This window comes from Ranitomeya variabilis, chromosome 2, assembly GCF_051348905.1.
Source record: "Ranitomeya variabilis isolate aRanVar5 chromosome 2, aRanVar5.hap1, whole genome shotgun sequence".
In the NCBI taxonomy this organism is placed as follows: domain Eukaryota; kingdom Metazoa; phylum Chordata; class Amphibia; order Anura; family Dendrobatidae; genus Ranitomeya; species Ranitomeya variabilis.
In genome coordinates this window covers 567,539,391-567,564,384 of record NC_135233.1, presented here as the reverse complement: position 1 = coordinate 567,564,384, position 24,994 = coordinate 567,539,391, and the positions used below count along the sequence as shown (strand labels likewise).

The window sequence follows — 24,994 nt, the reverse complement described above, 5'->3', positions numbered from 1 at the left end:
GTATATACGGTAAATGTGGTATCGCTGTAATAGTACTGACCCAAAGAATAAAGCTGCCTTATCACAATTACATATAATGAAAAACATAAAATAAAACAATCCCTGAAATGCAGTTTATTGTTCATTCTGCCTCCCAAATGGTACTAATAAAAAAAATGTCAACTAGTCCCACAAAACATAAGCTGTCACATGACTATCAGCCAGAATATAGAAAAATTATAGCTATCAAAATATGGAGATGCAAAAACTTTATTTTTGCCAAAAAAAAAAAATCAGCTTTTAGTGCGTGACGACAGCCAAACAAACAATAAATATAAATGTGGTATCTCTATAATCTCACCGACCCAAAGAATAAAGTCATCTAATCACTTATAGTGCACGAGGAATGGTGAAAAAAAAAAATAATAACTGCTGTTAATTCTTCACCTGCTGTTGATTTTTTCATTCTGCCTCCCGAAGATTGCAGTAAGGCTTGTCGCACATTTATCCGGCCCTCTGCATTGAGCGCTAGCGCCGAGGTTTCTGTGTACATCTCATTCAGACAGAACCTCCAGTGGAAAATTCCCTATAATGAGGCAGATGGAGGCACTGTGGAGCCTGTCTGACCTGTGATCCGGCGGTGTCCGTCTTTTTAGGATTGCATAAAAGCGCGGTCCGCCACACTTCTAAAAATAATGACAAAGCTGGACAAAGGTCAGACATGAGTCCAGAGTAACTCTCCTGCCTCATAGTAAGTGGATTCCTCGGAGGTATCATCTGAATCACTTAATTTGGAGACTTAGATGGAAACCCCGATATAAGTGCTCAGCGTAGCGCACAGGATAAATGTGATCCAAAACTTTATGTAAAATGTTCCCAATAAAAGCTTCAACTCAATACACAAAAAAAAGCTAGTCCCCACTCAGGTCTGTCATCTGTCAATGGAAATAAAGGGGGCTTCCACGATACTGGTAGCACAAAGGTTCTGGAAAAGTGCTATGGCTCCTTGACCCACAAAAGAAGTCCAGCAATTTCTGCCCTCCTAAATTCAAATGACCCCCTCTTTTCTGAGCTCCAGCGTGTCTAATCCACATTTAGCATGTAGTGATGAGTGAAAGTGCTCAGATAAGGTGTTATCCGAGCACGCTCTTGTGGTAATGGAGTGTCTTCGGTGTGCTTGAAAAATATGTTCGAGACCACGTGGCTGAATGTTTCGTGGCAACGGCCGCAACACATGCAGGGATTGCCTAACAAACAGGCAATCATTGCCTGTGTTGCAGCTGTCGAACAGCCAAGAGACATGCAGCCGTGGGGACTCAAACATATTTTTCAAACGCACCGAAGTCACTCCATTACCACAAGAGCATGCTCGGATAACACCTTATCTGAATACATTCGCTCATCGGTCATCACTATTAACGTCTGCATGTTTGGCATTTCTGTAGCGATGAGAACCAGTTTAATTTATGGGTGCATGTCTCCAGAAGCACAAGTTGGGCATAATTTATGGGCACTACAATGTACCGGACACTGCAATGTACTGGGCACTACAACGTAATGGGCAAATAGCGCTACTTCCCTCCCGAGTCTTGCCGTATGGCTAAGCAGTACTTTACAGACACATATGAGGTATTGCCATATTCAGCAGAAATTGTGTGACAATTTTTGGTGCTATTATTAGCCATTTCCCTCTGTGAAAATGTAAAATTTGGGGCTAAAACTAAATTTTTTTAGTAAAACTATTTTTTCTTCATTTCCCAATGGTATAAATTCTACGACACACCTGTGGTGTCAATATCATGACTGCAACCTCAGATTAATTCAAGAGGGGTAGTTGGTAAAATGGGGTCACTTATGGGGGGTTCAGCTGTTCTGGCACCTCAGGGGCTCTTCCCAGTGGGTCATGGCACCTGCAAACCATAACAGAACCTAAACTATAATATGGTGCCTCACCTCTGAGCTTTGCACTGAGCCTCAAAAGTAGTTACTGAAAACATGCAGGCTATTGGCGCACTCAGGATAAATTGCACAACAAACTGTGAGGTCCATTTTTTCTATTAGCCCTTATAAAAATTAAAAACTTTGGATTTAAAACAACATTTTAGTGGTGAAAATGTAGTTATTCTTTCTTCACCGCTCAATGGTATAAACTTTGGTGAGGCGCATGTGGTGTCAACACGTGTAGTTTGTAAAATGGGGTCACTTATGGAGGGGTTCTGCTGTTCCGGCACCTCAGGGGCTCTGCCAATGTGACATGGCACCCTCAAACCATTTCAGCAAAATCTGAACTCCAATATGGCACCTATTCCCTTCTAATATTTGCACTGTGCCTCAAAAGTAGCTTTTGACCACATATGGGGTATTGGCATACTCAAGAGAAATTGCGTAACAATTTGTACCATTCATTTTCACCTTTCATCCCTTTTGAAAATTAAAAACTTGGGGTCAAAGTAACATTTTAGTGGAAAAATTGCTATTTTTTCTATTTACCGGTACTCAGCCTGATGATGTACAATTCTGTGAATCACCTGAAGGTTGAAAATGCTCTGCTGTTTTGGCATGTCAGGGGCTCTTCAAACGCGACATGGCATCCGAAATCTATTCCAGCAAAAATGGATCTCAAGAATTCAGTTGAAGTTCCTTCACTTCAGAGCCCTGCTGTGCCCCAAAAACAGTCGTTTTCCACCACAAATGGGGTAACGGCTTAATTTTACTGCTTACCCTTGTGAAAATGAAAAATTTGGGGCCAACATTGGCAATTGGGCCACTTGTGGGGGGGTTCCACTGTTTAGGTACATCAGGGACTCGGCAAATGCGACATGACACCCGCAGAACATTCCATCCAAATCTGAGTATTAAAACGTCACTCCATCCTTTGAGCCCAGCTGTGCGCCAAAACAGTAGTTTTTCTCTACATATTGGGTATCGGCATACTCAGGATAAATTGCACAAAAAATATTATGGTGCATTTTCCCTTGTTGCCCTTGTGAAAATAAAAAAATGGGGCTAAAAACATTTTTGTGGGACAAATGTGATTTTTTTTTTCCAGGCTCAACGTTATAAACTTCTGTGAAGCACCCGTGGGTTCAAGGTGCTCACCATACCTCTAAATGAGTTATTGGGGAATGTAGTTTCGAAAATGAGGTCACTTGTGGGGGTTCTCCACTGTTTAGGCACATCAGGGGCTCTCCAAACACGACATGGCGTCTGCTAATGATTCCTGCCAATTTTGAGCTCCAAAAGTCAAATAGCGATCCTTCCCTCATGAGCCCTGCTATGCGTACAAACAGGAGTCTTCCCCCACATATGGGGCATCAGCATAGTCAGAAGAAATTGCAAAACAAATTATATTGTCAATTTTATCCTGCTACTCTTGTGAAAATGAAACATTTGGGGCAAAACCAACATTTTTGCGGGAAAATTTCCATTTTTTTTCCTTTCACGTTGCTTTAATTCCTGTTAAGCACTGGAAGGGTTAATAAACGTATTGAATGTGGTTTTGGGCACTTCAAGGGGTGCGGTTTTTAAAATGGTGTCAGGTTTGGGTATTTTCTGTCCCATATGTCCCTCAAAGTCACTTCAAATGTGATGTGGTCCCTAAAAAAATTGGTTTTCTAAATTTTGTGGTAAAATTAAGAAATTGCTGTTCAGCTTTTTACCCCTCTAACTTCCTAACAAAAAAAATGTTTCAAAAATTGTGCTGATGCAAAGTAGACATGTGAAAAATGTTATTTCTTAACTATTTTGTGTGATATACCGCATTTTTCAGATTATAAGACGCACCTTTTTCCCAAAACAATTGGGCCGAAAATGGGGTGCGAATATACCTGGCTCGCTGTGGTGGGGTGGGGTAGGTGAGGCTGCAGGAAGCCAGTGGCTGGGGCAATCACACGTGTCCACTATTAAAAAGACTGCATAGTCACTGCTCCCCCCACCCATTAAGGCCACCTCTCGGTACCAAGGTCAGTGATAGTAAATTATGGTGAAGATTTTTACTATCACTGATGGCTTCCTGCACCTGCCTTCAGCGCTCCTGTGACTGGGGGCACATAGCTGTGACGTCATGTGCTGCCCGTCAGTTGCCGGCATCAGAAGAGTATGCCGCACACATGGGAATGGAGGGAAGGGGAGTAGAATCCCTTATATTTTTTTATGTGTGCGGCATAACGGAAAGCATATATACCAGGATGAGCCCATGATAGGGGACATGTATGCCAGGATGAAGGACCTATATACCATGAAGGGCCCCTGTTTGGGGACATATATGGGGACATATATAACAGGATGGGCCCATGATGGGGAACATATATACCAGGAAGGGGCCCAGGATAGAGAACATATATACCAGCATTAAGGACATATATACCAGGATGAAGGAAATATACACCATGATGGAGGACATATACACCAGGATGGGCTAGATATTTACCAGGATTGGGGACATATATACCAGGAAGTGGTCCAGGATGGGGGGCATTAATACAAAATTGGGGGACATTACTCCTTTAACGTGTCAGAAGCAGATTCTCTCCCATACCAGTGCGTCTTAACCACATTTTTTGCTTTAAATTTGTTTTCTATTTTCCTTCTCTAAAACCTTGGTTCGTCTTACTGTCTGGTGCGTCAAACAGTCAATGGGCAATAAAAATGAAAAAGCATATACAGAATGGGAGGAATAGGGCTAAGCAACAGCACATGTGAAAAAGACTTGGGTATACTAATAGATCATAAACTGAACATGAGTCAACAGTGTGATGCAGCAGCAAAAAAGGCAAAATGCAATTCTGGGATGTGTTAACAGAAGCATACAGTCTAGATCAGAGGTGTCAAACTGCATTCCTCGAGGGCCGCCAACAGGCCATGTTTTCAGGATTTCCTTAGCATTCCACAAGGTGCTGGAATCATTCTCTGCAGGTGATTAAATTATCACCTGTGCAATACAAGGAAATCCTGAAAACATGACCTGTTGGCGGCCCTCGAGGAATGCAGTTTGACACCTCTGGTCTAGATGATGTGAAGTCATTATTGCCCTCTACTCCTCTTTGGTCAGACCTCATCTGGAATACTGTGTCCAGTTTTGGGCACCACATTTTAAAAAAGACATCAACAAACTGGAGCTAGTTCAGAGAAGAGCGACCAGAATGGTGACCGGTCTGCAAACCATGTCCTATGAGGAACGGTTGCAGGATTTGGGAATGTTTAGCTTGCAAAAAAGAAGACTGAGAGGAGACTTAATAGCTGTCTACAAATATCTCAGGGGCTGTCACATTGTAGAAGGATCATCTGTATTCTCATTTGCACAAGGAAAGACAAGAAGCAATGGGATGAAACTGAATGGGAGGAGACACAGATTAGATATTAGAAAAAAACTTTTTGAGTGAGGGTGATCAATGAGTGGAACAGGCTGAACTAGAGGTGGTGAGTTCTCCTTCCATGGAAGTCTTCAAACAGAGTCTGGACAGACATCGGTCTGGGATGATTTAGTGAATCCTGCTTTGAGCAGGGGGTTGGACCAGATGGCCCAGGACGTCCCTTCCAACTCTAACATTCTATTATTCTAGTCCAAAAAAGTAGAGTAACTCTCTGGTTTACGGGCATAAAAATTAAAAGTTTGAAAATTGCAAACTTTTCACCAACATTAAGATATTTTCACAAATAAATGCAAAAAAATATTTACCTAAATTTATCACTAACAAGAAGTACAATATGTCGCAAAACACAATCTCAGAATCAAGTTCAAGTGTTCCAGAGTTATTACCACATAAAGGGACACTGGTCAGAATTGTAAAATTTGGCCTGGTCAGGAAGGTGAAAACAGGCTGTGGGTGAAGGGGTTAAGGGATATTCCATCTTAAACATTTATGGCATAGCTATGGGATATCCAATGATTGTAGAAGGTGCAGATCCCATCAATACGACCTGCATGTATGTTGAAAACTAGGTCACGACGCTTATTGCGGTCAGTGGAGTGGTGGTCACCGTTCACATTCATTTGTATGGAAGTTCTGCCCACTCTCCACAAAAGGGAGCACATTCCCAGACAGACGCGTGTCGCCATTTGTGGGACCAACAGCTACTATACTGAATTTTTCTTTAATTTATCCATTGCATTAAAATATTCTGACAGTAAAAAGTCCGTACCCGTATGGTTCAGCGAGGATTCCCAGTTTAATCCAAAGTCATCTGAATCTTCCACTGAAAGACATAAGAAGATACAGAGTAGGTAAGTATAAGAACAACAGGCGAGTATTATTTGTCAATGACATTCTCGTGTAATAATCATTCGGTAAAAATTAATTTTTATCTAACGAGATAATGAATCGTGCTGGACAATTCTCTCCAGTATAAATCATATGTAATGAAACATTGCAATGAATGAGGAATACGGTGGTATAAAATCCGCGCTGCCCAAGGTTCCAAAAATGTGATCACGCGCGGAGGTGAAGCATGAATGCAGTTTGTCAATGCGTTTCAAGGTTTCCAAACTCCTTCATCAGGACAAAACTACAATTTTGCAATTTACCCATTTTGCTTTGACTCAATTACGCCTAGTACACTAATCATTAGGTATCTGCTTCCAATCCGAGTGCCATCTGTGAAGGGGGCTGGCTGGCAACAAATTTCAATGCTTGAGCCGTCCCCCTTCATTTCCAGATCAGGAATGAAGGAACCCAGGACTGGAGCAGATACTTAACAATCGGGGCATTTGGCATATTTGAACATGAGTAAGTTAAATAATTTACTTTTCACAAGAAAAATATGCATTTTGGGGAGATGGACAACAAAAGAACCCCTTTAATAAATATTTGGCATGAAAACCTTTCTTTGACAATAGGAAAAGTACCATATTTCTTATTATAAAATATATATTTGTTTTCTTAGTTTTATCTAGAAAACAGAACCGAAAGACAAATATAATCAAAACAGATCAATTTTAAAAGCCCAGAAGGGTTAAACTCTGACATGTTGCTGCGATGGATGTGATAATACATATTATAAAAATAAAAATACCACAACGGATGCAGCGTGTAATTGGTCGGAGTGAAGAAGCGGACACTTTCATGCACACGGACTAATTGCTGTAATAATACAAAACCAGAAATCAAGGCTATTGCTGTTCAAGAGCAGCGGGGAGCAGCGTGTAATCAACCTGAGAATATCGGACAGGAGATCTCATAGAGAGCATAGGAGCAGCTGGACTTCAACTAGAAAATTAATGGCAGCGTGAAGGGAGGTTTTTTAGGTGTTGTTTTTCCTTCTTTTTCTTTTATTGCATTAAAAACTAAAGTACATTTTAAACAGCTGCAAAACGAGTAATAAGATGGGGACAAGGTGAATGTAGGATTCCAGTTCATAGATCTCACCATACTCGTGGTACTGCTCCAGTCCCGGGGAGCGAAACTTCAGAAATTGGCCAGTCTGCTCTCTAACGATGGATAGTACACATATATCGCTGGTGTTGGTACACTGCAAGTTATATGCCAGCCTGAAAATCAGGGTTGTGGAGTCGAAGTTGTAGTTGGAACCCATTTTGGTGGAGTCGGAGTGAGAGTCGATGTCATGGAAATTGAGTCGTCAGAGGTTTGGCTTACCGACTCTACAGCAATGTCAGGGCTGTGAAGTCAGGAGTCGTGGAGTCAGAGACCATTTTGGTGGAGTAAGAGTCAGAAACGGTGTCATGGAAATTGAGGAGTCGGAGGTTTGGCTTACCGACCCACAGCCCTGCTGAAAATGGCAAATACCACTTATGGAAAGCAGGGCACACTGCAGGACAGTGCCAGGCTTTACTTGGCATTGTGCACCAAGACTAGATGGCATGCCCTCATTTACTGACACAACATGGGAAAACAGGCGAGAAACCATTATTACATTTTATACGACCATTTACTTAAGAGATGCAAAATTTCCAAACGTAATATCAGCCATTGCAATGCCCAATAAGGCTGGCACAGAGATTTACACATACTAAGTAATGTTTAAGCCTTGGTGGTGCCCTTCAACTTCAACATTAATTATATTAGTGAGCCAGGGTAAACAGTAGAAACAAGTCCCTTCTATATTGTGGAGTGATGTCTAAAAATTATACTGAATAGCGTATAGGAGCCTCAATGGGTTTGCCATGTAGCACTATGTCGCCAACATCCATGCAAATACAAGGTGGCATCCATTCATAAAACAATCCTTGCAGACGTGACCCAGTATCAGTGACTCAGGATGATCAGAACACATCCCTTCTATATAGTGGAGTGATGTCTAAAAACTATATTCCATAGCATATAGGAGCCTCCATGGGTTTGCCATGTATCACTATGCGCCAACATCCATGCAAAAACAAGGTGGCATCCATTCATAAAACAATCCTTGCAGACGTGACCCAGTATCAGTGACTCAGGATGATCAGAACACATCCTTTCTATATAGTGGAGTGATGTCTAAAAATTATATTCCATAGCATATTGGAGCCTCCATTGGTTTGGCATTTATCACTATGTCGCCAACATCCATGCAAATACAAGGTGGCATCCATTCATAAAACAATCCTTGCAGATGTGACCCAGTATCAGTGAGTCAGGATGTTCAGAACACCTCCCTTCTATATAGTGGAGTGATGTCTAAAAATTATACTCCATTGCATATAGGAGCCTCCATGGGTTTACCATATATAACTATTCCACCAACATACCAGATAATAGAAGGTGGCATGCATTCATAAAACAATCCTTGCAGGTGTGACCCCTTTATTGCTTCATTAATTTATTAATGTATCCCTATAATAGAGCATATGCCATCTTAATTTATTAACTCCAATTTTGCTGGAGTGCAATTCTGGACCCAGTTCTCTGCATTCGACTACTCTGCACAGAAAAGAGATGAAAAGCTACAGGACGCATATGGCGGAAATGTATTTTGCAGATCCTGTCCTGAGAGGAAATGCGTCCTTACAAGTAGGAGAAATCTTGAGAAGTAAATGACACACGGCCAACTCTGAGATTAAAACTCTTTCCATAGCTTTCTGTCTAAGAGACAGATGCTGGCTCAGCTCAGTACAACATGCACGATATACAATGAAAAGATTCCAAAATTAACACTTGAAGCTTTTATATTTTTCTCCCGCTGACACCCAGAGTGATTTTGCTACAGTCAAAAACCACTAGGACACCTTAAACTGAAATAAAAGTGACTACCATGACTCCTTGATTTCCGCACTGTCGAAGTCGAGCAGAACTGAGTAAAGAGTCTGTCTGTTCAAAATGACTTTTGGTGTGGCCGGGCAGTTCAGTGCACCTTGCAACCTACTCGTTTTCCATCTTCACCCTTGATTGACATTTTTGGCTTTTGTGGAGCCACAGAAGAATTGAGATCGGTGAAAAACAAGAAGGTGTGAAGGGGACCAGAACTGCTTTGCTACACCAAGGGTGCACTGAGAGCCCGTGTTTGGTTTGATTTTTAGTCTTCGATTTAGGCTCTATTAAAGTTTGTGATCAAGTTTTCTGCTGGCCTAATCAGTATTCTTGATGGTAAGAATAACGCAGCCTTCAGTTCAATTCGGGACGTTAAGTTACCAAAACTCCTATCTCACCCCATTAAAACTTATGGGGTCCACTGGGATTCACCAGTATTTATTCAAAACTGGATTTTGCCAAGATGTCACTGCTCCATTATAGGCATAAGCCATAAGGCTAGTTTACGGCAATTATCTAAATTTAAGTAAGACACATAGGCACCAACCACAATTGTTTCCTGATTGTAAACAAAACACCCCCAAAACTCCTACACAGGGTTCCCATTGAAGATCTCATGGCTTCTCCTGGTATCATGTTGCAATTGGTCTGACCCTCCACACATCTTTATCTGCTTAATGGTAGACCCAGAAGTCAAAGAGAACCACCTGGAAATAATGTGGCAAGTGAGAAATTAATTTACAAACTATAATTGATTATTCTGACTTTGCCAACCTCTGTAGCACTTTGGGTGATTGATGCTACCATGCATAGACGGCCAGCAAAAAGCCCGAGGACGGATAGAAATGGGGCTTCACATTTCATGAAGCACCATCCATAAAACAAAAATGCTTCCCCTTGGGATTTTTCAATGTCGATAGCAATAAACCACGTTTTCTAACTAATCTGGTAAAAAAAATATGTATGTGGCTGTGGTTTAATGCTACTTGTATTAGGCACAACCATTTTTTGGTAACGGTTATGTGCCTAGTGAAGGTTACGTATAAGTATACACAATATTGAGGCTATCAATGTTTACCTATTATATGAAATGTTCCCTACATATAAGACAATGACAGGGAATACACGCAACTTACATGGCAGGAGATCTTCTCATGTCAAAATGAAGACTGGAAGGATCTTGCAGAAGGCGAGTCAAAGAAAGCCTCGCTACACCTACTTTTTCGGTGGCCACTGTAGTAGAAGCCTGTAAGTGATGTGCCACTCATCCCTTGGTTTAGATGACACAAACATACAGGTATTTGCATATACCAAAAGGAATTAGGCTTGGTTAGTAAAGATATCCCATAGAGGAATACGCTATAAAGACATGACTGTTCTTGACATTGTAACCAAGGAAAAAGTGGATTGCAGAGCCAAGAAACTCCCAGATGGCACGCTACCTACGTAGGATCGGAGTATCGAGGGACAGCAATCCCTAGAGATCGGCCTATAAATAGGAAAACAACATCAAAGTTTACAATGAACCAGAGAAATAGAAGGTAACTATGGGGGACTGTAGACTGTAAAGATGCTGATGCAAAAGTAGAGTGATCCCAAACAATATGGATGTCCAAGTGGGTCAGAATATTGCGAGGACAACAATTACAATTATATATTTATATATGTAAATTAAATCTGCAAGGAGTTTGTATGCTCTCCCCGTGTTTGCATGGGTTTTCTCTAGGTTCTCTGGTTTCGTCCCACACTCCAAACACATACTGATAGGGAATCTAGACTGTGAGACGGCGATGGTAATGTCTGTAAAGCGCTGCGGAATATGATGGCGGTATATAAGTCAACATAATAAATACAGAAGTGCCAAAAAGTCATCATCCCCATGAACAAAAAACTTTCGCTAGGAAAGTTTGAAATGGAGAGATTGTCTCTAATATCTTAGAAACTTGGCACATTGCTGTAAAGTATCAATGATCATGGCAACTCTACAGTATCCATAGTTAGGCTTTTTGCTAACCACTGCGTCTATCCGGTCCCAAGGAACCCCTGCACTTCACCCAACGGGATCTGGACTTGTATAGGGGACCTGGAAGTAGCTGCTGGCCGGTGGAGCAGGATGTCATGGAATGATCAGGTGGCCAGGTCAGAAGCAAGAGATAAGAAACCAAATCATTTGGCAGAAGAATCGAAAAAGAGATCAGGTCAGAAACAGAAATCAATGGCAGCACAACAGGCGTAGAGAACAGGAGTGTGAACCAGATTAAGTAGATTAGTGGGAGTCAGGAGTTTATATATATGTGGCATCCTCACTTAGGGCTCACCACAGAGAGTGAATACTAAATAAAGATAGTGAGTAAACTCCAAACTCTGCAAATGCCAGAGAACTAAGCAAGACCGTCGTGTAGTTGACCTTCCCGCAACGATGGTATGGTGGCGCCCAGTGACCGAAACAGAAACTGAGGGGGCAGGTACCGACATGTATGTCACAACTGTTTATCTAGTTGTCCTAACCCTCTAAGATCACATAGCGAAAACTGATACATCTTGGCAGCAGCACATGGGCAGTAGACACAGACTTTACCCTAAGACTACTTTCACACTAGCGTCGCTTGCTGTACGTCGCAATGCATCGTTTTGGAGAAAAAACGCATCCTGCAAAGTTGCCCGCAGGATGCGGTTTTTCTCCATAGGCTTGCATTAGCGACGCATTGCGACGTATGGCCACACATCGCATCTGTCGTGCGACAGATGCGTCGTGTTTTGGCGGACCGCCGGCACAAAAAAATTACATGTTTTTTGTGCGTCGTGTCCGCCATTTCCGACCCCGCATGCGCGGCCGGAACTCCGCCCCCTCCTCCCCGGACATTACAATGGGGCAGCGGATGCGTTGAAAAACTGCATCCGCTGCCCACGTTGTGCTACATTAACACACTGTCCGTCGGTATGTCGGGCCGACGATTTGCGACGGCCCGTACCAACGGACTAGTGTGAAAGTAGCCTAAGAAAAAAAATTGGGTACATTATATTAGATCCGGTTGTGTCATTTATGAACATATTAATCCATCCTAAACTGTATGAACTTGGCAAAACATCAAGTAAAAAAAAAAAAAATACATTTTCATGATGATCCTTGAGATTATTTCAAGACTGGATCCTAAATGTTCCTATTAAGGAAAAAATATTGGGTATAAAAGATACAAAGCACATATACAGTTCAAACCAGAAGTTTCCATACACCGTATAAAAAAAACCACATCTGCAGGTTTTTCTCAATAGCTGACATGAAATCAGAATAAACCTTTCCTGTTTTAGGTCAATTAGGATTACCATAATTATTAAGGCTGCCGTCACACTAGCAGTATTTGGTCAGTATTTTACATCAGTATTTGTAAGCCAAAACCAGGAGTGGGTGATAAATACTGAAGTGGTGCATATGTTTCTATTATACTTTTCCTCTAATTGTTCCACTCCTGGTTTTGGCTTGCAAATACTGATGTAAAATACTGACCAAATACTGCTAGTGTGACGGCAGCCTTAATATTTGCCAAATGCCAGAACAATGAGAGAGAATGTTTCAAGGCATTTTTATTACTTGCTGCTGCAAAGTTAAATCTTTACATACACTAAGATTACTATTCCTTTAAACAATTCAGACTGCCCGTATGATGAGGTCATGTGTTTGGAAGCTTCATCTGAGTTAATTAGAGACACACTTGTGGATGTATTTTAATGCACACCTGAAAAGAACTGCTTCTTTGTGTAGAATCATTAGAAAGTCTAAAGAAATCAGGAAAGATATCAAGAGGAGAATTGTGGTCTTGCACAAGTCTGGTTCATCCTTGGGTACAATTTCAAGATGCCTAAAGGTGCCTCATTCATCTATACAAACAATTATACGCAAGTACAAACAAGATGGGAATGTCCAGCCATCATACCGCTCAGGAAGGAGATGGGTTCTGTGTCCCAGAGATGAATGTGCTTTGGTCCGACATGTTCATATCAACCCAAGGACAGAAGCAAAAGATCTTGTGAAGATGATGGCGGAAGCTGGTAAGATCAATATCCACAGTGAAACGAGTACTGTATCAACATGGGCTGAAAGGCTACTCTGCCAGGAAGAAGCCATTACTACAGAAGAAACATAAAAAACCCAGACTAATGTTTTCAAATGCACACAGGAACCAAGACCTTAATTTTTAGAGACATGTCCTGTGATCTGATGAAACCAAAATTGAACTTTTTGGGTATAATGACCATCGTTACATTTGGAGGAAAATGGGAGAAGCTTGGAAGCCTAAGAACACCATCCCAACTGTGAAACACGGTGGTGGCAGCATCATGTTGTGGGGTTGTTTTGCTGCAGGAGAGACTGGTGCACTTCACAAAATAGATGTCATCATGAGAAAAGAAGATTATGTGGCAATACTGAAGCAACATCTCAAGACATCGGCCAGGAAGTTAAAGCTTGCTTGGAAATGGGTCTTCCAAATGGACACTGACCCGAGCATACTGCCAAAATGGTAAAGTGGCTTAAGCATAACTAAGTCAATGTTTTGGAGTGGCCATCAAAAAGCTCTGATCTCAATCCTATTGGAAATTTATGGGCAAAGCTGAAAAGGCCAACGCGAGCAAGGCGACCTACAAACCTGGACCAGTTACACCAGTTTTGTGAGGAGGAATGGGCCCAAATTCCGACCAACTATTGTGAGAAGGTTGTGCAAGGATATCCGAAATGTTTGACTCAAGTCATTCAGTTTAAGGGCAATGGCACCAAATACGAATGAAATGTAAGTAAACTTTTGACTTTGCAGTAATGACTAAAAATGCCATAAAACATTCTCTCTCTTATTATTATGGCATTTGACAAATATTATTAATTATGGTAATTCTAATTGACCTAAAACATGAAAGGTTTATTCTGATTTCATGTCAGATACTGAGAAAAACATGCATTTGTGTATTATATATAGTGTATGTAAACTTCTGGTTTCAACTCTCTATATATAAATCTTTTATTGAAATGTCTATATAAACTCATACTAAGCATTGGGACGACTGATCACTCTGGATTCCCGCATGTATGCTATGTTCTCACAACTTCTGCCAGACATCATTGGTGGCTCCTTTCTCCAAGAGAGGTTGGATAGAAGTGATCCTGTTGGATTCTCAATACGGCTTATTCACATTTTTTGGTGTAATTTTCTAAAATAATGGTGCAAATTCTGTACTTTTGTCCTGAGAATGTTGAAAAAAAACCAGGATTGATACTTGTGAATAAACCCTTACTTTAATGTCAGTCAGTCCTGACAGTCTACTAAACACTAAGGTTATTTTGAAGGAACCCCTCTATTAAAAATCATTCAGGCATCACATTCCTGAACATTAATCCTATGGAAAAAGCCCTGAAACAGTTGAATGATTATACAAATGTAGCTTAGCTCGAGAGTAGTGATGAGTGAACCCATGGAAGCTCGGGTTCCGATACCCGACCCCAACTTTAGTCCAAAGTTCGGTTCTCAAAGGAGCACGGATCTCAAATGTATGGGGACCCGAACTTTAGAGTAGGAAAAAAATGGTCTCTCTCTCTCTCTACAACAGACTCCCCCCCCCCCCCCCTCCTCCTCCGAACCTTGAACAGTGCAACGGACTTCCAGGAGAAGTCCGTGTTCGGCATTCTGCCCAGGACACTAACAGGCTGGTACGAACCCCAAACTTTTAAGTTCGGATTCGCTCGTCTCTACTCGAGACTTTACTGATCTTATTTTGGTGATCTTTTGTAAGGTTATTAGAGATTCTAACTTGGGAAACACCACCAATCTGCTTACTGTAGAGGTCACGGTGCTTTGGGGAGCGCTGCAACGTTTCACGGCCTACCAGGCACCTTCTATTGGGTAGTGGTTGCGCTGGTACTGAACCTCCCTGCAGCTTCATCCTATTAAAGTGACTGGGACTGATCTGCAGTACCAGGCACAGCCACTATCAAATGTGTGGAGCTGTGCCTGGTACACAGGGAACAGCGGCGGCACCTATTCAGCAGGATCAGCGGGGGCACCAGGACTCAGACCTCCACCAATCAGATATTAATGACCTACGGATAGTCATAAATTCAGGAAAAGCCCATTTGACAAAGGATGCATAAATCTCTCAGAACGCAAGGTGCCGATACATTTATCCATCTAAATACTAATGTGAACGTTACATTTCCTTACCATGGCCTTCATTATAAGCGCTGGAGAAACAATATCATGAAATATTTACACTGGCTAAACATTTACAATGCGTATTAAGGAAGATCGATCAGACCTAAATGAAGAACTCTCAATATAAAGACTAGAAGGATCAATTCTGTGAGCGGCTTTTATTAGAGGACTGCACAGCAACGACATGCAATATTAGGTGCTTCTTTACTAGATGGAATTTGGTATTACAGTCTGCACTAGTTCACACTGGGTTTTTGACACATTTTATGAAAATTGTATTATCTTCATTTCATTTAAGGTATGTTTGGGGGGTTAGGCCTCCCCTCTAATTCTTCTGGTTGCACACAAGGACAACCGCGTAACCAAAAAGATATTGTTGATGATATTTCCATGACCCAAGGCTGGGCATTTTGCTCAGCAGATGTCCACAAACCACATTTCATTTGACCTTGGCCGGGAGAGCTGCAGCCAGCTACCACTCACGGTAATGAATCCTCAACATGCTTTCTATCGTGCGCCACCATATACACACACACACACACACACACACAAGAAAAATAAGATGAAGACTACTATGCGCCATATACTTTTCTATTCGCTATGCAGTGAAGGGGTTAACTCCGTTCCAGAAGCACGCACAGGATTTTAAGCTCCATACATGTTCTGCTATTCTAACAGACAGGTGGTTTAGCACCGACACTTGAGTCCTGTCGTTGAAAGCGCGCCGTTACCTGATACAAACCTTTTATGGCAAGGAAAAGGCTTTATTCTAATTCCGCTCTGAACAGTTGTGCTAATAACCTGGAGCGAAGGCCTCGCAAGCTGTTTGCATGCTGGGTCCAGCGCCATTACCAAGATGATCTGAAATTATGTAGCTATTCCATCAGAGCTTCATGCAGATTAAGTGACCCGACGGATGCCAGACGCTGCACAATAGAGGTGGTCCTACCAAAGTATAGATTACATAGCCGTGACTTTCGCATAGAAAAAGGGATTAAAATGAATGTCTTCATTATAACGGAAATTTTTTCCCCCTTTATTTTAATACAGAAATTGTCGGACCACCGATGAGTATTATGGCTGGAAGCAGAATCCACCGTAACAAAGGAATTAAAGCGATACATCCGTAAGAATCGTTAATATCTGTATCTACAGCCCGTCCATCTTGGACACGTCTTTTCTTACAAAAAGGCATGGAGTTTTGGCTCAAAATTATTTTTCTAATTTGCCATCATTGCGATTTTCCGTTTTTTTGCGCTTTCGTTTTTTCCTCCCTTTTTTCCAAGAGCCATAATTTTTTATTTTTCAGTCAATATAGCCGGATGAGGGTTTGTAGTTTTGTGGGACGAGTTGTACTTTTGAGTGACCTTATTGATTTTACCATATAGTGTACTGAAAAACGGGGAAAAAAAATTCCAAGTGCAGTGAAATTGCAAAAAAAAGTGTAATTCCACAATTGTTTATTGGGTTTTAATTTACCATGTTCACTATATGGTAAAATTGACCTGGCAATATGATTCTCCAGGTCAGGACGAGTACAAAGATAACAAACTTTTACACGTTTTTTGGTTTGTTTTTTATTTAAATTTTTAAATAAATTTCTGAAATTTGTAAGAAAAAAATTTTGCTATGTCACCATTTTCCAAGACCCGTACTGTTTTCATTTTTCAGGATCTGGGGCTGGGTGATGGCTTATTTTTTGCGATTTGAGCTGTTGTTTTTACTGATACTATTTTGGGGGTAGATATGATGTTTTGTTTGCATCTTATTACAATGTTGCGATGCGCAAAAACATAATTCTGGCGCCTTTTTTGCGTTGTTTACCGATCGTATTTATTGCTTCTATATTTTGATAGATCTGACATTACTAAATGTGTATTTTTTATGGTTTTATTTTCTATGGGGCAAAATAATAAATTTTTTATTTTTTTTTTCTACATATTTTTAACAACTTTTTTTTCACAATTTTTACTGACTTCGATAGGCCCCTTAAGAGACTTTAAGCTGCAATCCTCTAATTGCCAGTAATATACATAGCAGTGCTTCAGCCTTCTGCAGACCCCCGGCTATTATGACAATCTGTCGGCACCCCGCGATCACGTGGCATTGGCGCCAATGGGCGGGATTTGTGAGGTGCTTCCGACTGGCGCATGTAAAATCCCACTGTCAGTGATTGATAGCGGAATTTAACAGGTTAACAGCTGCGGGCACACACTGCAAATTGATGGCAGAAAAGATTTCAGAGGCAACGGAATTTCTGACAGAAAAATCAAGTTGTATAAGAAACGGTCTGATAATCCGCCATTTGTTACCAGCAACAAATAATGCTGATTAAAAAAAAAAAAGTTAATACATTTTTATTTCTTTTTGCTGTTTTTGTTTGAAGCCTCCAGCACGCTAGCTAACATTTTTCACTTTCTTTTTTACAGTTTTCTATGTCTTCCTGTATATCTGATATGGGCCTGAATTATCAAAACCTCCTAAAAGGAAAACTGGCTTTGTTGCCCATAGCAACCAATCAGAGCTCAGCTTTCATTTCTTAAACTGCTCTAGTAAAATGAAAGCTGCGCTGTGATTGGTTGCTATGAGCAAGTGACCACTTTTCTTTTAGGCCATGTTCACACTTTGCGGGTTTTACCGCGGACCCGCAGCGTTTCCATTGCGTCTACATTTACATGTAAACCCTATGGAAACCGCAATCCGCTGTGCACATGCTGCGGGAAAAACCGTGCAGAAACGCAGCGGTTTACATTCCGCAGCATGTCACTTCTTTGTGCAGAATCGCTGCGATTCTGCACCCATAGGAATGCACTGATCCGCTAACTTCCCGCATGGGGCTGTGCCCACGTTGCGGGAAGTAAGCGGATCATGTGCAGATGGTACCCGGGGTGGAGGAGAGGAGACTCTCCTCCAGGCCCTGGGAACCATATTAGTGGTAAAAAAAAGAATAAAAAATAATGCTATACTCACCTCTCAGCGCTGCACACGGCCGTCCGGTCTCAGGTTTGCTGTGCGAGCAGGACCTGCGGTGACGTCGCGGTCACATGACCGTGACGTCGCGGTCACATGACCGTTACATCACGAAGGTCCTTCTCGTGTAGCATCTTTGGAAACGGACCGCCGCGTTTTTTTATTTTTAACATTACTATTGATGCTGCATATGCAGCATCAATAGTAAAACCAAAAAATCTGCAGGGATAACCGCAGCGGTTTTGCCCTGCAGATTTATCAAATCCGCTGCGGGAGAACCCGCAGGGACCCGAACCTACGTGTGCACATGGCCTTAGGCCCCCATTTCCTAGGCTCGTTATGTTTTCGGTACAGATGCTGGATTGGTCCCCTGTCATCCACCTGCTAGTGGCTAGCGGGCATTCATGTGCCCAGGACCCTCTGAAGTGAACGCTCACAAACCTCTCCCTCGAGACTAGTGGTCTCCTAAATGAACGCTGGAGCCATCATTCATTCAGGGCAGAAGAGCGATCACCATACAGAGCCCTGCACAGAGTTTTGGATGCTTTAAGGCTAAGGTCACACTAGGCTTTTTTTTGTTGCTTTTTTTATGCTAATTTTCAGCTGCGTTTTACAGTACCAGCAAAGCCTATGAAATTTCAGAAATCTCATGCACGCAGCTTGTCTTTTATTTTTAATCATTATTTTGTGCTTTGCATCGTTTTTTGGACATAGCATGTCACTTCCTTCAGTGTTTTTTCATCGTTCTCATCATTGACTAGAAGGAGTGTTGAAAAAACGCAGGTATCATGTTTTGATGCGTTTTTTTTTGTGCCAAAACCGGATTCTTTAGGATAAGACTTTTTTTCCCCAACACTAAACTTTATCAGCATGCAAAAGAGACAAATGTAGAATGCCAAAACTGCCAAACAGAAAACGCGCAAAAAACGCATTAAAAAAAGCTGCAAAAAATTCAAGAAAAACTAAGGAAAAAATGCATAAAAAAGCCACAAAAAAATTAACAAAAATCTGCTTTTTTTCTGCAGCTTCTTTCCTGCCAAGAGAGCAGGTGAAAAAACTCCTAGTGTGAACTAACCCTTAGACTCTGTTCACATTACGCTAAACTTCCCCATTTGGCATTTATGTCAAGAAAACGTTCCTGGCGTATATATGACACTAATGGAATATGCTGGCATCCCAGAACCAAAATAAACATTTGGTTTCCAATTCATTATTGCATTTGTGTCTGTTTTTCGTTTCGATTTTTGAGCTTTTCATTTCCGCCTCTTTTTTTTTTAAGCCTTTTTATTTTGCAGGCTGATTCAGAAGTTGTGTCTTAATAAATATTGGAAAATTAATAAAAAAATTAAAATTCCTGAGCCATGGGTGCCAATTTGAAGAATTTGGCACAAAAAACATCAATGAACTCTAAAAACACAAAAAGAAAAAAAACACTTTACCGCAAATGTTAAATCAGACCCATGTGGCCGAGGTTTTGGTACAAGTCTCCTCCTTCCCATACACTGCATAGGACATAGGTGTCACCATTTTCTGACGTCTTACATTCCACAGCTTCCTTTGTTTTACATGGGGCTGCAGAGAATTCGAAGTTTCAGTGATATTTATCAGCCGACAGATGATAATTATGACTCGACATCACGGCGATTTCACTGTTCCGCGAGATATACATCACCGAGCGCTGACAATGGCTAATCTGCATTCCAGATCTCGGCTATAATGGCGTATTCCCTGCACAGCGCTCCTAATTAGAAAGGAAAAGCTAAATATATGTAAATACCATCACATTAAAACTAAAACAGGATTATAAATTGCACAAACGAAAAGGGCTGAGGACGGATGATGACATTTACATCTCTGGGAACGGAGGACAAGTGGGGAAGGATTAAAGGGAAAGAATAAATCTGTGACTAAATCAGAGCGCGTTTATCTTACTTTACGGCACTATTTAATGGTATAATATGTGCACAATAAATTTAAAAAAAATAACTTAAAGATCTGTCACCAGGTTTCACAACACTAACTACAGGGCTAAAAAAAATAATAATAAAAAAAAATATCTTAGACCCAATGGGGCTGGTATACTTACTTTGAAAATACATATCAGAATAGTTGACTAATACTTTTGTAACGGTTTTCCCGTCTGATAATAAAATTAGCTATGGGAAGGATGCTTTCATGTAAACTTTATAGTAAATGCTAAGGTCCACCCCACTTTCACTGTCTTTGGGGTGCGAGACGCCCATAAACTGCGTGTAAAGTTTGTGTTGCTACTGACAGAGGACATAGATATTAGTGAGCCATTGATCAGATTGTACCCCCCCCCCCCCACCATTAAGGTCTTATTCAGACGTCCTTTTTAACATATAATGACAAAAAAAAGACTGACTGGTACTTCCAAGCTAATGGCAACTGGTGCCAACTAGGAGCAGCTACCTCCATGTACAATGAACAAAAAATCAGACTTGGAAGAGAGGTTTTCACATCGATCCAGGAATTCAGACTTCAGTCTTACAGAGGTATTCACATTAGACACGTTAGGACCAATCGGTTTTGAGACCACCTTGTCGGTTGCTGGGCATGCATGAATTGGTCAAATTATGTGCTAAGTGTCTCACCTACCCATAAAGTCAAACTTCGAAGAGAGGTTTTTACATCTACCCAGGAATTCAGACTTGTCTTAGAGAGGTATTCACACTAGACAAGTAGGACCCATCAGTTTTTCAGACCACCTTGTTGTTGGTTGCTGGGCATGCATGAATTGGCCAAATTATGTGCTAAGTGTCTCATTTTTTCCCTAGTATCCAGAAGCAGTATTGCTATTCATATTGACATGCTTTAGCACTACAGAGAGTAACTTTTTTTGTTTATTTTCCTTTTTAACTTATAGCCGTGTTCTTCGCAAATAGACCACGGATCCTTTATAGGCGAGGGTGCTGTTCACATGTCTGTTTTTATATTTGCAATGTCCGCAAAAAAAATAAATTTTTAATACAAGTGATGGACAAAATTATCCTTAGGCTACTTGCACACGGGCCGGCAAATTTATTGGGCCAGACATGATTAACTCCGTGCGCTCATCAGAATATCAGACGGGTGCAGGAGCTGCCTGAATTTCCCATGCAGTAGATTGGTCCGTAAATCGAAGTTTCTGTTTTTCACACAAATAAATATACCGTAAGTCCATGTGCAATTTGTGCGCTGCCATTTTTAACATTGAAATGGACAGGAGAAGCTTTGCCATTTTTTATTGGCTTACTGATAGTAAAAACAGACACACTGAGCAAATACTAATGAAAATCGGAATTATGACCCATAACAATGATGACAATCAAGTCCTTTTTTTCACATATCAGAAACCATGGCTGTCTGAACGAGGCCTAAGATGAACATTACTATAGAGGAATATTAAATGATAAAACAGAGAAATGTTTCACGTGTTCAAAATCTGACGCTTCTTAATTAGAATTTATTTTGTTGGTAGATAATTTCCTCTAATTAGATTATATAGCTAATTAGCCACACGAGGTTAAATCATGCATCCAGCCAGGGATGATTCATATCAGCGGGTTATGACCACAATCAGTAAGATAGAGAGGAGCGTAATTTGGACACATTGCTACTGCACAAATCAAAGCCTTATAATGAGCATGTATTTCGGGGTCTAAAACATACTAATATTTTGATACAAAGTAGCGCAGGGCAAAACATGTTCTACAAATTTCATATTGTTAGTTCAACTCGCCAACTTTGATAAAAGCAGCAGGCAGGATTTACTGATGTCATTATTAGGTAGACCAAAACTGTCAAATTGTATTTTATTTTTTTATTTCATTAAAAAAATAAAAATAATAAAAAAAATTATATATATATGTCCATAGTTGTAGGCTGGTGGCCCAAGAGTGGCATGTACGGTAGAGTAGGACCCATCAGAGGGAGATCACCTTGCCGTGGTTGATGGGCACACATGAATTGGCCAATTTATGCGCTAAGAATCTTCATTTCATCTATTACTGTAAGTTTTATGAAAAAACATTTTTGGAAAAAATTTGTGAAAAAAATATTTTTGAGAAGTATAATTCATATTGAATATTTGTCTGTGTTTTCACATGGCCTAGGTGTCATGGGGAGACTAGGTGGGTGAGAGCTAATAACCCGGGCCCCCGCAATTTCCCTCAGACTAGGGAAATGCTGACTGACCCTCTACCTGAAGTTTACACTGATGGTGTGCATGTCCAGGCCTCGAACCTCACCCTGCCTCCTGTTACAACCCTAAGCTGAAAACCTCCGCACTCCACCCAGTGAATGTAATACACCAATACCCACAGTAAGCACAGACAAGGACAAAGGAAAATATACACCACGCCGCAGTCACTCAGGAATACACTATAAATGTGCAGGGCAAAATAAACACAAATATAGGAAGGAGTAAACAAGACAAAGGAAAATACACCACCAGCAACGATTCTCCAACAACCAGCTCTCCACTCCAGACCGAGATAACAACGCAAGACAGAAGCTATAATCGGCGACGCCCAATGATCCAGAGAACTATTTAAAGGCCATGGGCATGGCCCAGCTTCCAATCCGAGGATCAGGTAAATTAACCCTGGAACAGCTGGACAAAACCTAGCCGACGCCAATGAGCAAATAGTGGTCAAAAGCGGAATTACCGCTGTCTGTCGAACGACCTGGTCTGAACAGCGTCCGACATGACACTAGGTTCATGTACATGTGCTGCTGTGTTCTTTCTCATCTATTTGATGCAGTTTGCAGCTTTTCACGAGTTGTTCACATTAGGAGTGCTGGTTGGTATATATATATATATATATATATATATATATATATATATATATATATATATATATATATATATATATATATATATATATATATATATATATATATATATATATATATATACACAGTACAGACCAAAAGTTTGGACACACCTTCTCATTTAAAGATTTTTCTGTATTTTCATGACTATGGAAATTGTACATTCACACTGAAGGCATCAAAACTATGAATTAACACATGTGGAATTATATACTTAACAAAAAAGTGTGAAACAACTGAAATTATGTCTTATATTCTAGGTTCTTCAAAGTAGCCACCTTTTGCTTTGATGACTGCTTTGCACACTCTTGGCATTCTCTTGATGAGCTTCAAGAGGTAGTCACCGGGAATGGTCTTCCAACAATCTTGAAGGAGTTCCCAGAGATGCTTAGCACTTGTTGGCTTTTTGCCTTCACTCTGCGGTCCAGCTCACCCCAAACCATCTCGATTGGGTTCAGGTCTGGTGACTCTGGAGGCCAGGTCATCTGGAGTAGCACCCCATCACTCTCCTTCTTGGTCAAATAGCCCTTACACAGCCTGGAGGTGTGTTTGGGGTCATTGCCCTGTTGAAAAATAAATGATGGTCCAACTAAACGCAAACCGGATGGAATAGCATGCCGCTGCAAGATGCTGTGGTAGCCATGCTGGTTCAGTATGATTTCAATTTTGAATAAATCCCCAAAAGTGTCACCAGAAAAGCACCCCCACACCATCACACCTCCTCCTCCATGCTTCATGGTGGTAACCCGGCATGTAGAGTCCATCCGTTCACCTTTTCTGCGTCGCACAAAGACACGGTGGTTGGAACCAAATTTGGACACATCAGACGAAAGCACAGATTTCCACTGGTCTAATGTCCATTCCTTGTGTTCTTTAGCCCAAACACGTCTCTTCTGCTTGTTGCCTGTCCTTAGCAGTGGTTTCCTAGCAGCTATTTTACCATGAAGGCTTGCTGCACAAAGTCTCCTCTTAACAGTTGTGGTAGAGATGTGTCTGCTGCTAGAGCTCTGTGTGGCATTGACCTGGTCTCTAATCTGAGCTGCTGTTAACCTGCGATTTCTGAGGCTGGTGACTCGGATAAACTTATCCTCAGAAGCAGAGGTGACTCTTGGTCTTCCTTTCCTGGGGCAGTCCTCATGTGAGCCAGTTTCTTTGTAGCGCTTGATGGTTTTTGCCACTGTACTTGGGGACACTTTCAAAGTTTTCCCAATTTTTCGGACTGACTGACCTTAATTTCTTAAAGTAATGATGGCCACACGTTTTTCTTTACTTGGCTGCTTTTTTCTTGCCATAATACAAATTCTAACAGTCTATTCAGTAGGACTATCAGCTGTGTATCCACCAGACTTCTGCACAACACAACTGATGGTCCCAACCACATTTATAAGGCAAGAAATCCCACTTATTAAACCTGACAGGGCATACCTGTGAAGTGAAAACCATTCCCGGTGACTACCTCTTGAAGCTCATCAGGAGAATGCCAAGAGTGTGCAAAGCAGTCATCAAAGCAAAAGGTGGCTACTTTGAAGAACCTAGAATATAAGACATAATTTCAGTTGTTTCACACTTTTTTGTTAAGTATATAATTCCACATGTGTTAATTCATAGTTTTGATGCCTTCAGTGTGAATGTACAATTTTCATAGTCATGAAAATACAGAAAAATCTTTAAATGAGGTGTGTCCAAACTTTTGGTCTGTACTGTATATATATATATATATATATATATATATATATATATATATATATATATATATATATATATATATATATACACTGCTCAAAAAAATAAACGGAACACGAAAATCCCACATCCTAGAATCACTGAATG

General features: G+C 40.9%; 1 protein-coding gene across 2 annotated transcripts in view; it reads right to left on the bottom strand.

Moving 5' to 3' along the window:
* Nucleotides 1-24,994, bottom strand: part of ZNF423 (zinc finger protein 423) — a 291,743-nt gene that overhangs the window by 240,872 nt on the left and 25,877 nt on the right. The window contains exons 1-2 of one of the 2 annotated variants that reach the window (XM_077288238.1): nucleotides 24,590-24,645; nucleotides 6,121-6,174 (exon numbers count right to left, since the gene is read on the bottom strand). Coding sequence is in view for 1 of the 2 variants with exons in the window: in XM_077288235.1 (XP_077144350.1) it covers nucleotides 6,121-6,174 (54 nt within the window). In the remaining variant the exon portion in view is untranslated. Of the gene's footprint in view, nucleotides 1-6,120; nucleotides 6,175-24,589; nucleotides 24,646-24,994 lie in introns of those variants that run through there. The other variant, XM_077288235.1, reaches the window with a different exon arrangement.